Genomic DNA, 15,784 nt, shown 5'->3' with positions numbered 1-15,784 from the left:
TCCGGGGGCAGAGGCCTCTGTCCCGAGTCTGAAATTAAACCTCTCCGTTTCAGGAGCTGGGCTAGTCCATGCTTTACTGAGCATGGATTGGTTGTTACTTTTGAGATATACTCAGAAGGATCTTGTCACTGTGCAATATGCACAGTGACAGTGCGCTCCCTCACTGGCTATGATGAGAAGTGACGAGCCGGCAAGAGAACACACTATCAATGTGCATTGTAGGGAGGAAATGAGCAAGCAGAGACCTACAAGTCATGTCACTTCTTCTTGGGGCGAGGCTGATCTCTGCTTGCTTGTTCTCTGCTTACACAGGCTTGTCACTTCTCATTAGAGATGGTGAGGGAGCGCACTGTCACTGTGTATGTTACATATTTCACAGTGACCATATCTCACTGAGCATACGTAGGAAGTAACAACTGAGGTATGTTCAGTGAAGCAGGGACTAGCCCATGCCCTCGAAATGGAAGTAATTGATGACGCTTCATTTCAGACTAGGGGCAGAGGCTGCAGCAGGGTTAGATTTGAACCATCCCTTGTAATCAAAGTTTCTATAGATGTTTAAAATATGGAAATCTTACTGTACCACGGGGAGATCAGATGAAGGTGAAGTGATAAAAACACATCTGCAACCTCCTGTCGTCTCTGTATGCAGAAATAGAACTGGTTCACGTGTACTCTGTGTACTGAGCTTTTAATCACCCGCACCATGCATTCATTGTCAACGGAAATACTGTTTCTGCCGATTACGTAAGCAAAAGTCTATATTTGGATCCCGCCATGTAATTCTACATATTTCTAGACAGCATGTGGTGGATAAAGGGTTATTGCACAGTTCTACTCAACTTATTTTACTTTTATATTTATTGATAAGTGCGGGAAGAGACCTTGATTAATATCATATTCTATCCCTATGGGCAAGCCTGACTTTACCTTTTTTTAAAGGGGTTGTATTATTGAAAACCTTACTTATTGTAAGGATCTGAGTCAAAACAGAATAACTTTTTGAGATCTCCCTCCCCCTTCCATCCAAGATTTGCAGATTGTTTGAATTCCCCAATTTCAGCAATTTGATTCTCACAAATTGCCAAAAAAAGCTGCTGCCATGTTACATAATGCAGAAGATTGGCTCACATGACAACAGGCACATGATAAAGCACAGCCAATCAGGAGAGACGAGCATAGCCTGTATAAAAGCCGAGGCAGAGAATACAGCAGCCATTTTGTGATGAATCTGGATAGTGAGAGCAATTGAGATAAAGAGGGGAGATAAAGTCATAAAACACTGAGGAAAGGCTAAAAATCCATTTACATGGAGTAAATGTTGCGTGTTGACCATTCTGGAACAGATAGTCGCCCATTGTTCTTGGCAGTACAGGTCGTGTTTACATATGACAACGAGCTGTCAAGAATAATGATATTTACTCCATCATTTCACCCGACGATCGAACATTTTGCTTGGCAGTCTGTTTACGCTAAAAGATTGAGTAACGAGCATTAGGTACATCACTTGGGTTAGACGAAGGCAACATTTACATACAAATAGGCTGAATAGTAAATATATTCCAATGTGAATTTTTTTTTTTACAATAATTAGGTACTTTGGGAATGGGAGTAGGAGAAAAGGAACGCTTCAGATATCTTAAAGGGAATTTGTCACCAGGTTTTTGCAATGTAACCTGAGAGCAGCATGAGGCAGGGGCAGAGACGCTGATTCCAGCGATGTCACTAAATGGGCTGCATGTTTTTGTTTCAATAAAATCAATGGGGGCAGCAGAGGTGCAAAATACTAATATACCAGGCACTTACTAACCCACCAACCAGCCCACCTGATGTACTAGTAGTGGACATTGGGATAGGCTGTTCTACGGACAGAGGTGCATCTCGCGTAATGGTGTGAATGGCGTCCTATACAAGTCCGTGTGCATTTTGAATACCAGTCAGCCACCCACGGATGTTTGGTGGGTTAGTAAAGGTTGTTTTATTAGTATGTTCACGTGTGCTGCATCCTGTTTGTGCATTTGTGTCTGGACATGGAATTGCAAGTATGGCTGCTATTTTTTTTTATTTTTCAGAGATGTTATTAAAATCAGAGTTTTATCAGCAGGAGATTCACTGCAGGACTAGGTATCTCATGCCTCCTAGTCCAACCACGTCACCACCAATCAGGGATGTGGGCGGGGTTATACGCAGCTCAGCCTTCAGAGCTCTGCAAGATCTGCAGCTGAGAAAACTGTGCTTTTTCTCACTCCCCTATTATTCTCCTAGAAATTTATGAATAAATTTACAACCGGGTGTTACCAGAGAGGGATATTTCCCTGCCAGGTATCAAATTGTCAGAACAACACAATCCGGACTTATTGGAAAAGAAGCTCTAGAATTGTTATTGTATGCAGAATACAAATGCCAGGTGTGATGTATGATCCTTTTTAAGAATTTTTCTCATGCTAAGGAATAAGGATGTGACATGGCGGGCCTTCTGTGCTTGGGGTTTCCCTATTTTCGACAGCACAGAGACCTTTTTGTACGGAAAATGTTGCATTTTGTTTCGAGCAAAGTCAACTGATTCTGAGAATTGGGGGAAGCGGAATGAAGCAACTTATTTAAAGAAGCCCTCCTCCTCCTCCTCCTCCCATCAAACTTTTTATCTTAATATATTGCAGTCATCCTATTTTATAGCACTGTGTACTTACAATTACTCATTTGGCTGGCTTTCTACCAAGTTAATGCTTCCCTTTTCCACTAGATCTGACATCACGTGATTAAAAACAGACAAGCTGAATCCTTCTAAGTTGTATGTAGAAACAAGAAGTCTATTTTCCCTGCATGAATCATCATTAGAACTACAATTCTAGCTCACTACAAAGTCCCTGGGGGGGAGAGAAGCACAGCAGCTGGTTAAATAGTTGAAGAGGAAGTGGAACTGGGCTCTCAGGGACTTTTGGAGTGATGTAGGATTGTAGTTCTAATGATGACTCACGCAGGGACAAGAGACTTCCTGTTTATATACAGAGCTTAGAAGGATTTATCTAGTCTGTTTTTAATCAGTCATAGACCTAATGAAAAAGAGAAGAATTACCAGGATAGAAAGGCAAAATGAGCAATTGTAAGTACACAGTGCTATGTAATACGATGATTGCAATATATTAAGAGGAGGAAAACTTGGGGTGTTCTTCTTTTAAGGTATGGCCTACATGATGGTGAGGTTAAAGAGTACTTTCTCCAATTGTCACTAGGGATGAGCAAACCTGAACTAGAAAGTTTGGGGGCCATTCCTGACACTGGACTTTTTTTACAAATAAATCAGTTTTCCTGTTTGGGTCCACCAATCTAATAAAGCTTGTTGAAAGGCCACAGCGCAGCCAATCAACATGCTTATAGACTGTGGGCACATCCGGAGCATTCAATATTTGGCATGGCTGTGATTGGCCGGCACAACATCTGACCAGACCTGTATAAAGGCGGGATTACCAGTGCCACCGCCATTGTTTTGGGGATAGATTCTGACTGCGCATGCTGCAAGAAAAAAAATCTGTGCACTCTGCAACCCATATCGGTGCTAGTGCTGTGCTATTCACTTACTTACTCTTTTACCATGATTGCTGGTGACGGAACCCCTTTAAGTAATTTCCCGATCTACATTTGTTTGCAGGGCAATTGTCCTGCCCTTACCCCCATTTAGCTTCCGTTTGCAGCCCCCAGCCCTGAAGTTTGGGTTCCCATTAACTTGAATTTGGTTTGTCGTCCGGGGTCAAGTCCACCAGAACTGGAACATCTACTTGTTCGCTCACCTCACCACTAATTGTCACTTCTCCTCTGTGCCCCTCCTCTCCAAAGTTATGCCCCTTGGTAATAAATGGGCAAATTTTCCCTTCAAGCAACTGGGAGGACACACCAGAACTTCTCTGTGGGTGGGGCCATGTTCTGATTGGCCAGTGCTAGAGGAGAAAAGCAAACGCCCACGAGTTACCGCTACATGCCCAGGCGGTTGAACAGAATGTTTACATCTTTATTTTCAGGGGGGCATAACTTTGGAAGAAGGAAAAGAAAAACTGTTCCAAAATCAGTGGAGGAGCACGAATTCGAGGAGGCACTCTGTTGAAGTTAAAACAAAACAAAAAATAATAATAATAAAAAAAATAATAAAAAATACAATGAAAGTTCATCTTTAAGCGCCATTTATACATTCCTATAAAACTCATATTTAGATATAGTGCTACAAAATGACACCAGAAACAATATATATACAGAACTTTTTGCCATTTGAAGTATCTGGGTTTGTGCTTCTTTCTCTGAATAATCCTGTACTAAATGAACACTGAAGCTGTTTGTCCTGGCATAAGAATAATTCATTATTGGTAATGTGATACGAGTCTAAACAATGTGAAATTAATGGAAGCTGTGCAAGTTATCTGATTTTTCTGCACAAACCATTTCCTGCCTCTGAATATCTTGGTGGGCAGCTATTTTATAAAACTATACTTTTTATTGTTCTCCTAAGTGACATGTTAGAATACTCCCATTCAGGGCGGATATCACATTGGGCCGTTTCTAGTCGGCTTGGGAGGTGACCGTACAGCAATGTCTTCTACCGCTACTTTATCACAATGGTAATAGCAGTTAGAGGTTGTCCACTACTTTGCCATTGATGACCTATCCCTAGGATGACCCGGTACCCCTAGCTGATCGGCGGGGTACCGGGTGCCTGATCCTGACCAATCAGACATTGACGACCTATCCTAAGGATAGGTCATCAATGAAAACGTACTGGACAACCTCCTTAATATTCAATATTTGGTCTAAGCTTGAAGGTAGAAGAGAGACGATAGTGTGGATTGGAAGTCACAGTGCATCTCCATACTGGAGAATTGGACAATATTGACACCTGGAACAAAAAAGTCTGAATTTTCTTTTTCTGTTTCTGAGAAATTGTACTAAAAACAAATATGGCTACCATATAGTCACCCAACGTTTTCCCATTTTTAGCAGTGTAGCCCTGAACTTGTAAGGTTTAGGGTATGTTCACACAACTTTTTTTATATTCAGGTGGTGAAAGCAAACTTTCAAACAGAAACCGCTTCTGTAAACATTTTTTGAGCATTTTTTTTTTTAGCGTTTATTTTGGTTTGTTTTTTGGATGTTTTTTGACATTCATTAAACAATGAAGAAAATGCTCGTTTTTTTTTTTTTACAGTGGAACATTTTTTGACCTTCCTATTGACTTCTATTGTAAAGTGTTAAGTGTCTTCTTAGCGGAAAACGCCTGAAGAATGGTCAGCTACCTTTTATTAACTGCTTGACGTTTTTGGAAACCTGAAGCAGTTAAAAGACGCTCAAAAGCCTGAAGATATGTACAGCATAGAAATGACTAGGACGGTACTTTCAAGTGATTTCTGAGTTCTTTTTGAGATGTTTTTTTTTTTTTTCAGAGCAGACGGCTCAAGAAAACCCTGTGGGGGAAAAGATGTTGTAGGAGCATACTTTTTCAGTATTTATTATTGTAGTGATACATGTCACAATTTATATCAAATTAGCTAAACTTTCATTTGAAATTAAGAAAATCCAGGGAAGCAACTGTTACCTAAAGATGCTGGAAACATGACTGGTACTTACTGATACGTAGGTGTTGTAGACTCCGCACTATTGATGGGCGCGCATGCTCGGATAGCGTCTTATCGGATCATGCTCCGGTGTTATCCAAGTATCTCAGGCATGCTCGTATATTATGTCCGAGTCCCCGCAGCTGCATGATTTACAGCTGTTAGACAGCCTGAACACGTGAGGATGGCCTGTTTGTTTGGGAATTTCCACATGTGTTCAGGCTGTCTAACAGCTGTAAATCATGCAGCTGCGGGGACATGAACATGATAAACGAGCACGCCCAAGATACAGTTAGGGCCAGAAATATTTGGACAGTGACACAATTTTCGCGAGTTGGGCTCTGCATGCCACCACATTGGATTTGAAATGAAACCTCTACAACAGAATTCAAGTGCAGATTGTAACGTTTAATTTGAAGGGTTGAACAAAAATATCTGATAGAAAATGTAGGAATTGTACACATTTTTTTACAAACACTCCACATTTTAGGAGGTCAAAAGTAATTGGACAAATAAACATAACCCAAACAAAATATTTTTATTTTCAATATTTTGTTGCAAATCCTTTGGAGGCAATCACTGCCTTAAGTCTGGAACCCATGGACATCACCAAACGCTGGGTTTCCTCCTTCTTAATGCTTTGCCAGGCCTTTACAGCCGCAGCCTTCAGGTCTTGCTTGTTTGTGGGTCTTTCCGTCTTAAGTCTGGATTTGAGCAAGTGAAATGCATGCTCAATTGGGTTTAGATCTGGAGATTGACTTGGCCATTGCAGAATGTTCCACTTTTTGGCACTCATGAACTCCTGGGTAGCTTTGGCTGTATGCTTGGGGTCATTGTCCATCTGTACTATGAAGCGCCGTCCAATCAACTTTGCAGCCTTTGGCTGAATCTGGGCTGAAAGTATATCCCGGTACACTTCAGAATTCATCCGGCTACTCTTGTCTGCTCTTATGTCATCAATAAACACAAGTGACCCAGTGCCATTGAAAGCCATGCATGCCCATGCCATCACGTTGCCTCCACCATGTTTTACAGAGGATGTGGTGTGCCTTGGATCATGTGCCGTTCCCTTTCTTCTCCAAACTTTTTTCTTCCCATCATTCTGGTACAGGTTGATCTTTGTCTCATCTGTCCATAGAATACTTTTCCAGAACTGAGCTGGCTTCTTGAGGTGTTTTTCTGCAAATTTAACTCTGGCCTGTCTATTTTTGGTATTGATGAATGGTTTGCATCTAGATGTGAACCCTTTGTATTTACTGTCATGGAGTCTTCTCTTTACTGTTGACTTGGAGACAGATACACCTACTTCACTGAGAGTGTTCTGGACTTCAGTTGATGTTGTGAACGGGTTCTTCTTCACCAAATTAAGTATGCGGCGATCATCCACCACTGTTGTCATCCGTGGACGCCCAGGCCTTTTTGAGTTCCCAAGCTCACCAGTCAATTCCTTTTTTCTCAGAATGTACCCAACTGTTGATTTTGCTACTCCAAGCATGTCTGCTATCTCTCTGATGGATTTTTTCTTTTTTTTCAGCCTCAGGATGTTCTGCTTCACCTCAATTGAGAGTTCCTTTGACCGCATGTTGTCTGCTCACAGCAACAGCTTCCAAATGCAAAACCACACACCTGGAATCCACCCCTGACCTTTTAACTACTTAATTGTTTACAGGTTAACGAGGGAGACGCCTTCAGAGTTAATTGCAGCCCTTAGAGTCCATTGTCCAATTACTTTTGGTCCCTTGAAAAAGAGGACGCTATGCATTACAGAGCTATGATTCCTAAACCCTTTCTCCGATTTGGATGTGGAAACTATCATATTGCAGCTGGGAGTGTGCACTTTCAGCCCATATTATATATACAATTGTATTTCTGAACATGTTTTTGTAAACAGCTAAAATAACAAAACTTGTGTCACTGTCCAAATATTTCTGGCCCTAACTGTAGTTGGATAATACCGGAGCATGATCGAATAAGACGTTATCTGAGCATGTTCGCTCATCACCACTCAGCACCAATCTCCTCTGTGAAGCCCCACTTGCTTCACAAGTGGGGAATATCTGTATATGTATATATGCTGCAAGAATATTAGTGGATGTCCTATGTGGTGGTACACTGTGTAGCACAAAGTACAAACTTCGGGAAGACCACTGGTGCCCTGCAGAATAGTTTCCCATAGAGCCACTGTCCCTTTTCCGGGCATGTCTCTTCTACACGCCATTCAAAGAAGAAACCCATTTGAGCTGTTGCTTTCTTTAAGGGTTAAAGTGAGCCGGTCATCGATTCATGCTGTACAAGCCACGGGCAGCATGACTGAAAGCATGGCTGCAGCCAGGTACGTTTTTCTGAGAATATAGTTTGAAGAACCGGGCAGGTATCGGAGACAGAGAAAAGACAAGACCGCCACTGTCCCCGGCCGACTTCTCCCTGTCTCCATGCACTGTTCTAGTGATTGACAGGTCTCTCCCTTTGTGCACACATATGTATACAGGGAAAAGATCCATCACTCACCTAGAGCGATATGGTAAGAAGATGGCCAGGGGCAGTGGCAGACTAGCCTTGTCCATGGCCGGTTCTAAAAAAAAACAAAAACCTATTTTCTGTGAACTGCTGGAGTTTTTGAGTGAAAATTAGTCTTTTAAAGTGCCCTGGACATTGACAAGTATGAGTAATGGTTATTTTGGGGTTTCCTGTAGACTGGGCTGAGCTTATGCATTGCCACTTATATCCTTGGCTGTAAGATGGAGTCCTTATTTCAGAGGTGAGGGCCACTAAACTTTTCGCCCAGTGGCCTCCACCATCCTTAGTCTTGTCCTGGTCGGTGTAGGACACTTATGAATGTCTCAAGCAGTTGTCTATGAGATGAAATAGGGACACTGGGAGACATTTTCTGCTCTTCACATCATTAATCCTAAACACCACTCTACAGCCGACTGTTCCTCATCCTGAAATTCCCAATAACGGTGAGCTTCTTTTAATAGTCATCAAAGACTATTGCGTGACCTAGTAGAAATGTCTGCCATCGTTCCTTTGCTTGGAAACAACATGTCTTAATCACAGATGGAGCAAGTGACCAAAACATGTTATGGAGACAATCTCATAAATGCTGCAAAACAACAAAGACAATATAGAAGTCCAGACCGAAAAGTGTACGATACAATGTGTCTGGCAAGATGACCAGGTCTTGTTATGGGATGATGAACAGACGACCAGGGAAAACAACCTGCTGCGCCGGAGAGCAGACAAAGAGGTCTATGACCGGCCGTGTTTGCAAACAAGCATTGGATAGTTACCACTTAGAAAGAAGAAGTCCCTTCTTTCATGTACAAATATTATTTATAAATGTTAGTAACAAAAAGGGTCATAAACATCTTAAAAACATAAGATGTCTCATGATGAATGTGGGACAAAGGGCATGGCGGTCTACAGTGTGCGACTAGATCAGAACGAGAGAGACTTGTCAAGATGAGGGCTGGTACAGACGACCGTGACGGATCACATTCTCATGCTCTCTCAATTGCTATCCTTTTTTGAGTGAGCCGTTGCATTCTTCCAGCATTATAGGAGCCAGAACTCCCTTGACTTCCCAGCATGTTCACGTGCTTGCGCTACACTGAAAGCTTTCCTTTCTGATTTCTTCTTGACGTTAATTGAGACAGCCTTACATGAGTATCCACCTCTCCATTCCCGGTGGCACCCAAATATAGGTGCGGGTACAAGAGGTGGGTTCAGCATCTATCAGACATTTGTATCTGACATGAGAATACTCCATCAATTCTTCCTGTTTCTGCAGCACACTTGTACAAACAAGCACAAGATGAGGAAAATAAAAAAGGACAAGTGATTAACCGCAGTATTAGATAAGGCAAGATAGGAACACTGTGTACCGTAGACAGGGGCTTGCAGGGAGGAGGCGATACTCCATCACCACCCAGAGACTACAGATGTCTACAGCATTTCTCCGCCAATGGATTCTCATTAATTTCAGCTGCCATAAAGCTAACGCTCCCTACAGTACTGAGTCTATAGGAAGGAAGTGTCTCCAATATGGAAGCAGGAAGTCCCATCATTATAAAAAGTACCATAGATAATATTTACCATCCAGATAATTCACTTCTTTAATTTTAGTTATAAAAATGTGATTTATCGAGAACCTTTCACTTCCACATTACACATGCTCCGTGCCTGCACCTCGCCAGGTATTGTGTAAACCGCGCAGATATCGCACATGCTTCCGGTGATAAATAATAGGACTGGGGCATGAGATCATGGTGAAAACCCAAAAAAGCAACAACACTGAAAGGAGAAGTGTGGAGCAATTGATGGAAGGATAAAAGTACCTTTATCAGACAAGAATGGTATACTGCAGCACTACAGGCAAAAATCTGCCCGCACTTATATGGAAGACAATAATCAATATAAAAGATTAATCAGGATCTTGGATATCCTAGAGGAGTGCCCATGATGTAATCATTGGAAGACACTGCTTTTCTGCAGAATATTTGGATTTACTAAAAAAAAATATCGATATCCATACAATTGCTTGTCCATTAGAAAACTTAGGAAACAGGTTATCTCATTAGTTGATGGCTGGCTGAATGTTGTTTTCTTACCTTATCCATTTCCTTTTTTTTTATTTTGTGACTCGATAGAAGTATTTGATTTCTGAGGTATAGCTTCCAATATACTAATAATGAGTATAAGCGAAGAGTCTTGGAAAAATGTGCAAGAATTATTGATGGTTTTCCCTTTCGCCACGACAGCACCCCACTGGAGAGAGGGATCCGCCCCGCAGGAACAGGAAACCTACCGAGAAATAAAAGGGGGTGGTCCGCCTCTCCTCCTCAGTTTAGGTTTCCTGTTCCTGCGGGAACAATCCAGGAACGACAGGACTACAGGACATACCTGGGCTAGCATGCCGCCTGCGCGGTATCCTTGAGAACGGCAGGGGCTGCAGCTCAGAAGCAGCGTCGGGGGAGTTCCGTTAGACGGCTCCCTCCTCAGCTGGTGGATGGAGCAGACGGCCGGGTCCGGGGAGGGCCGCCCGGCGTCTTCTCCGGCGTGCGGTGCGGCAAGGAGCTGGGTAAGAGAATCTCCATTGCGGTCCGGCGCTGAATCCCGGACCGCGCATGCGCCGACCGCCGCAATACTGGCTACCCCGGAACTGAAGGAGTCACTTCCGGGGCGCCTAGGCCGGATCTGGGGCGGGGGAGCCAGCGGCAACCCGCGCATGCGCATTGCGCAGCGGGGGAAAAAAAAAAAAAAAGAGGAAAAAGGGCGCACTATTTAAAAACGCCCAGAAACAATAATGCGGCGATGCAGAGATGTCATCCCCAGGTGCCATGGACCCCACAGCTGGAGATCCAGTGCCCCCCACCAAAGATCACACCAAAGGATCCTCGGAGTCCGCTCGTAAGAGTGACGGTTCCAGAACAGGATCTCGGCCTTCTGATCCGGTACTATTCGCTTCACTGGGTGAGTGTTTAAACTCTGCCTATTAAGCTGACGCTGTCTCCCTATTTCTCTCTCTTTTCTCTCTCTCTCGCTACTTATTACGCCCAGTCTAAAAAACGACAAAAGTCCAAGCATAAGGAATGTGCCTTGTGTAGCCAGCCCCTTCCGGACTCATACCCCAAAAAACTGTGCAAAGACTGTTTCAAGGAAACAACTCAGGGAGCGACAGTGTCCGTTACGGACTTACGGGCCATTATTAGAGAGGAGCTAAAAATATGACCCAGGAAATACCGCGTAAAGCTAAGTCCAAAACACCAACACTTATGTCAGACTCCGAAAGTGACCAGACGGTACTGTCAGAAGCCTCCCTATCATCATCATCATCATCTTCCTCAGAAATCGAGGGGCGTTCATGTTTCCCCTTAGACAGTGTGGACAACTTGGTAAAATCAATCCGCAATACCATGGGGTGTGAGGAGGTAAAGGGTGCGCAAACCACGCAGGATATTATGTTTGCGGGTTTGGCAGAGAGAAAGAGGAGATGTTTTCCGGTTATACCAGCGGTGAAAGCATTAATTAAAAGAGAGTGGGAGAAGCAGGATCAAAGAAGCTTTTTGCCCTTCGCGTCTAAACGTAAATATCCGTTTAGTGATGAGGAGCTCCTTACATGGACCAAAGTGCCTAAGGTCGATGCAGCCGTAGCTTCTACCTCCAAGCAATCCACTCTGCCTGTGGAGGATGCGGGACTTCTGGTCGATCCATTAGATCGCAAAGCTGAATCATCCCTTAAGCGATCTTGGGAGGCGGCTACAGGAATTTTTAAACCTGCAGTAGCCAGCACCTGCGCTGCCCGGTCAATGATCATTTGGATTGATCAGTTGGACCAGCAGATCGAAAATAAAGTTTCGAGAGAGAAACTTAGAGCGGCCATCCCCTTAATACGTGGAGCAGCAGCTTTTATGGCGGACGCATCTGCCGACTCGCTTCGGTTAGCAGCGAGATCCGCAGGTCTTGTGAACAATGCAAGACGCGCACTTTGGATGAAAAGTTGGAAAGGGGACGCGCAGTCTAAACCCAAAATATGCGCAATCCCATGCGAGGGTGAGTACCTCTTTGGCAAGACCTTAGATGAGATACTCAAAAAGGCAAAGGACAGGAAGAAAGCTTTCCCTGATTCCTCTATTCCCTTTTACAGGAGAGCCTTTAAGAGGAGACCGTTTGGTAAAAGGAGGCAAACGGATAGGTCTACAACATGGACTGCTAAAGAGGACAGGCAAAGAGGTACCATGTTTAGAAGACCCAACCCCCCAAAAGACAATAAATTCTGAGGATATACCAGTAGGGGGCAGACTGAAATTTTTCGCCACACAATGGGAAAAAGTAACATCTAGCTCGTGGGTTTTAAACATCATCCGAGATGGAATTAAACTACAATTCTCTCGTGTTCCCCACGAGTCATATATTATAACATCCCTCAGCTCGCCCGCACAACAGCAGGCTCTAGAGCTAGAAATTCAAACCCTATTATCAAAGCGGGTTTTAGTCCAAGTCCCCGAGGGACAGGAAGGCAGAGGATTCTACTCTCCCTTATTCCTGATTTCTAAACCCGACGGTTCTTTCAGGACCATCATAAACCTCAAAAAGCTCAATTCATTTGTTAAAAACCATACGTTCAAGATGGAATCCATTAGATCCACTATAAAACTCCTCTTTCCAAACTGTATGATGGGGGGCATTGATTTGAAAGATGCTTATTATCATCTCCCTATCCATGACAGATACCAAAAGTACCTCAGAGTAGCAGTGACAATCAACGGCGAGATTCATCATTTCCAATATACAGCCATGCCCTTCGGCCTTTCAACAGCACCAAGGATCTTTACCAAGATAATGCTAGAGGTGATGGCCTACCTTCGCCAAAAAGAAACCTTAATTGTTCCCTATCTGGATGACTTTTTGGTCATTGGAAATTCAGTTACTCAATGTGCTGATCGTTTGGCTCATGCAATTTCCTCTCTACAGGGTTTAGGCTGGATAATCAATACCAACAAATCCAGACTCACTCCGCTATCCTGCCAGGCGTTCTTGGGGTTCCATCTAGACTCCGTATCTCAAAAGTGTCTCCTGCCTCAGGTAAAAATACTACTGATCAAACACAAGGTCCTAGCGGCGATAAACAATCCACGTATATCCCTAAGACAAGCCATGTCCTTACTGGGATCCCTTATCTCTTGTATACCTGCGGTAAAATGGGCTCAACATCATACCCGTACACTGCAACACCAGATTTTACAAGAAGATAGACGGTTATCTGGTCACCTAAATGTGAAAATAACCTTATCTCAGGAAGTTTTAACTTCCTTAACGTGGTGGCTGAATTCAGACCATTTAATGAGTGGTGTTCCATGGATAATAACACCATCTCATACCATAACCACGGACGCCAGTCCTCATGGATGGGGCGCTCATATGGGGAATGATTTTTGCCAAGGGCTTTGGAACATGGAGGAAAGCTGCTATTCCTCTAATGTTAAAGAATTAAATGCAGTAAAATACGCCTTATGCCATTTTCTCCCACAGCTACGAGGGAAAGACGTCAGAATCCTTTCCGACAACACCACCACAGTGGCGTATCTAAACAGGCAAGGAGGCACGCGATCAGAGACTCTGATGTCTTCTGCTACAGAAATCCTGAATCTAGCAGAAAGTCACCTAACATCCCTTACTGCACTGCACATAAGAGGGGAAAACAACCAGCAGGCAGACTTCTTAAGTCGACACACCTTGAAACAAGGAGACTGGTGCCTAAACCAGCAGATTTTTCGGGATATAGTATCCCTATGGGGTCAACCTCAAGTAGATCTCTTCGCCACAAGAAGAAACAAAAAAGTCCGGAAATTTGCCTCCCTATCTCTAGCGGATCATCCGGACATTCTGGACGCTCTCCAAGCCCCTTGGCAGTTCAGTCTAGCATATGCTTTTCCGCCGATCATACTGCTGCCCCAAGTCATTCGCAAAATCAGAACCGAAGGAGCGAGGGTGATACTAATAGCTCCATTCTGGCCCAAGAGACCATGGTTCTCATGGCTGCAAACCATGTCGGTCTCAGATCCTTGGGTCCTCCCCTCAACACCCAATCTTCTCTTCCAGGGTCCGTTTTTCCACCCTCAAGTGGACAGTCTACATCTCACGGCCTGGAATTTGAGAGGCAGATGCTAAAATCAAGGGGGTTCTCGGAGGGATTGATAAACACGCTCCTCCAGAGTAGAAAACCTTCCACTACAAAAATTTACACAAAAATATGGAAGAAATTCCTACAATTCCATACATCTTCAAACACCTCAGAAATTCCGATACAGTCTATCCTGGAATTTCTTCAAAAAGGGAGAGAACTAGGTTTAACTGCAAAGTTCATGTTTCAGCACTAGGAGCTCTCTATGGCCATAACATTGCGGGGAATAGATGGGTATCCCGATTTATTACAGCCTGTGAACGGATAAATCCAGTTAATATACCTAGAGTTCCTCCCTGGGATCTAAACTTAGTTTTACAAGCCCTAACAGACTCTCCATTCGAACCAATAGATTCAATACCAATCAAGATCCTATCACTAAAAACGGCCCTCTTGGTAGCACTGACTTCAGCCAGGAGAATCCGTGACATCCAAGCACTCTCTATAGATCCACCTTTCCTGCTAACTTTTCAGGATAAGTTGGTCCTTAAACCAGACCCTTCCTACCTTCCCAAAGTAGCTAAGACATTCCATAGGTCTCAGGAAATAATCTTGCCCACTTTCTTCAGTAATCCTTCCACTCCTGAAGAACAAAAGTACCACACTCTAGATGTTAAAAGAGTAGTGTTAAAGTACATTGAAAGAACCTGTAGCTGGCGACAGTGTAGGGCTCTGTTTATTTCCTTCCAGGGTCACAAGAAGGGTCATGGAATAACGAAAAGCACGTTATCCCGGTGGATCAGAGAGTCTATCAGACTGGCCTATTCCGCGAGTAAAGAAAACCCTCCGGAAGGCATAACAGCGCACTCTACCAGAGCTATGGCATCCTCCTGGGCAGAAAGGGGAGAGGTCCCAATTGAGACTATATGTAAGGCGGCAACTTGGTCAAATCCCTCTACATTCTATAATCACTATAGGCTTGACCTATCGTCAACTTCTGACCTAGACTTTGGCAGGACTGTCCTCAGCACGGTGGTCCCCCCCTAGGTGATGGTCTCTGTAAGATCTCCAGTGGGGTGCTGTCGTGGCGAAAGGGAAAAAGCCGGATTACTCACCGGTAATACTCTTTTAGTGAGTCCACGACAGCACCCTCTTATATCCCTCCCTATATTAATATAGTACTTACTATTGAGTAAAATTCTTTAAATCAAACATGAGCAAATAAGTTTGAAAATGAAATAAATTATATTTGCCTAATACTGGCGGTCCTCCGGGTACTCTGAAATCAAAACTGAGGAGGAGAGGCGGACCGCCCCCTTTTATTTCTCGGTAGGTTTCCTGTTCCTGCGGGGCGGATCCCTCTCTCCAGTGGGGTGCTGTCGTGGACTCACTAAAAGAGTATTACCGGTGAGTAATCCGGCTTTTTTAGTTGTTTCCTTCTCTCTTTCTCTTTCTCTTTCTCTCTCTCTCTTTCTCTGTCTTTCTCTCTTTCTTTCTCTTTCTCTTTCTTTCTCTCTCTTTCTCTCTCTTTCTCTCTTTCTCTCTCTTTCTCTCTTTCTCTCTC

At 43.6% G+C, this 15,784-nt stretch overlaps 2 protein-coding genes across 6 annotated transcripts in view; both read left to right on the top strand.

Moving 5' to 3' along the window:
* PTPRH (protein tyrosine phosphatase receptor type H) overlaps positions 1 to 15,784 on the top strand; it is a 167,415-nt gene that overhangs the window by 50,475 nt on the left and 101,156 nt on the right. The gene's annotated exons all lie outside the window — the stretch shown is intronic.
* LOC138650931 (lamina-associated polypeptide 2, isoforms alpha/zeta-like) lies at positions 10,440 to 14,449 on the top strand. 3 transcript variants are annotated; one of them, XM_069740815.1, is made up of 4 exons: positions 10,440 to 11,069; positions 12,244 to 12,329; positions 12,827 to 13,181; positions 13,629 to 14,449. In XM_069740815.1, exons 3-4 carry the CDS (start codon positions 12,894 to 12,896, stop codon positions 14,265 to 14,267), a joined length of 927 nt encoding a protein of 308 aa, XP_069596916.1. In that variant the 5' UTR covers positions 10,440 to 11,069; positions 12,244 to 12,329; positions 12,827 to 12,893; the 3' UTR covers positions 14,268 to 14,449. The 3 variants fall into 3 exon arrangements, with proteins under 3 accessions (XP_069596916.1, XP_069596917.1, XP_069596915.1); XM_069740816.1 differs by lacking the exon at positions 12,244 to 12,329; XM_069740814.1 differs by having other exon boundaries at positions 10,440 to 12,329.

The sequence above is a fragment of the Ranitomeya imitator genome, chromosome 10 (assembly GCF_032444005.1).
Source record: "Ranitomeya imitator isolate aRanImi1 chromosome 10, aRanImi1.pri, whole genome shotgun sequence".
Classification (NCBI taxonomy): Eukaryota; Metazoa; Chordata; class Amphibia; order Anura; family Dendrobatidae; genus Ranitomeya; species Ranitomeya imitator.
The sequence above is the reverse complement of the archived record's forward strand: the minus strand, read 5'-3'. Positions and strand labels throughout refer to the sequence as shown.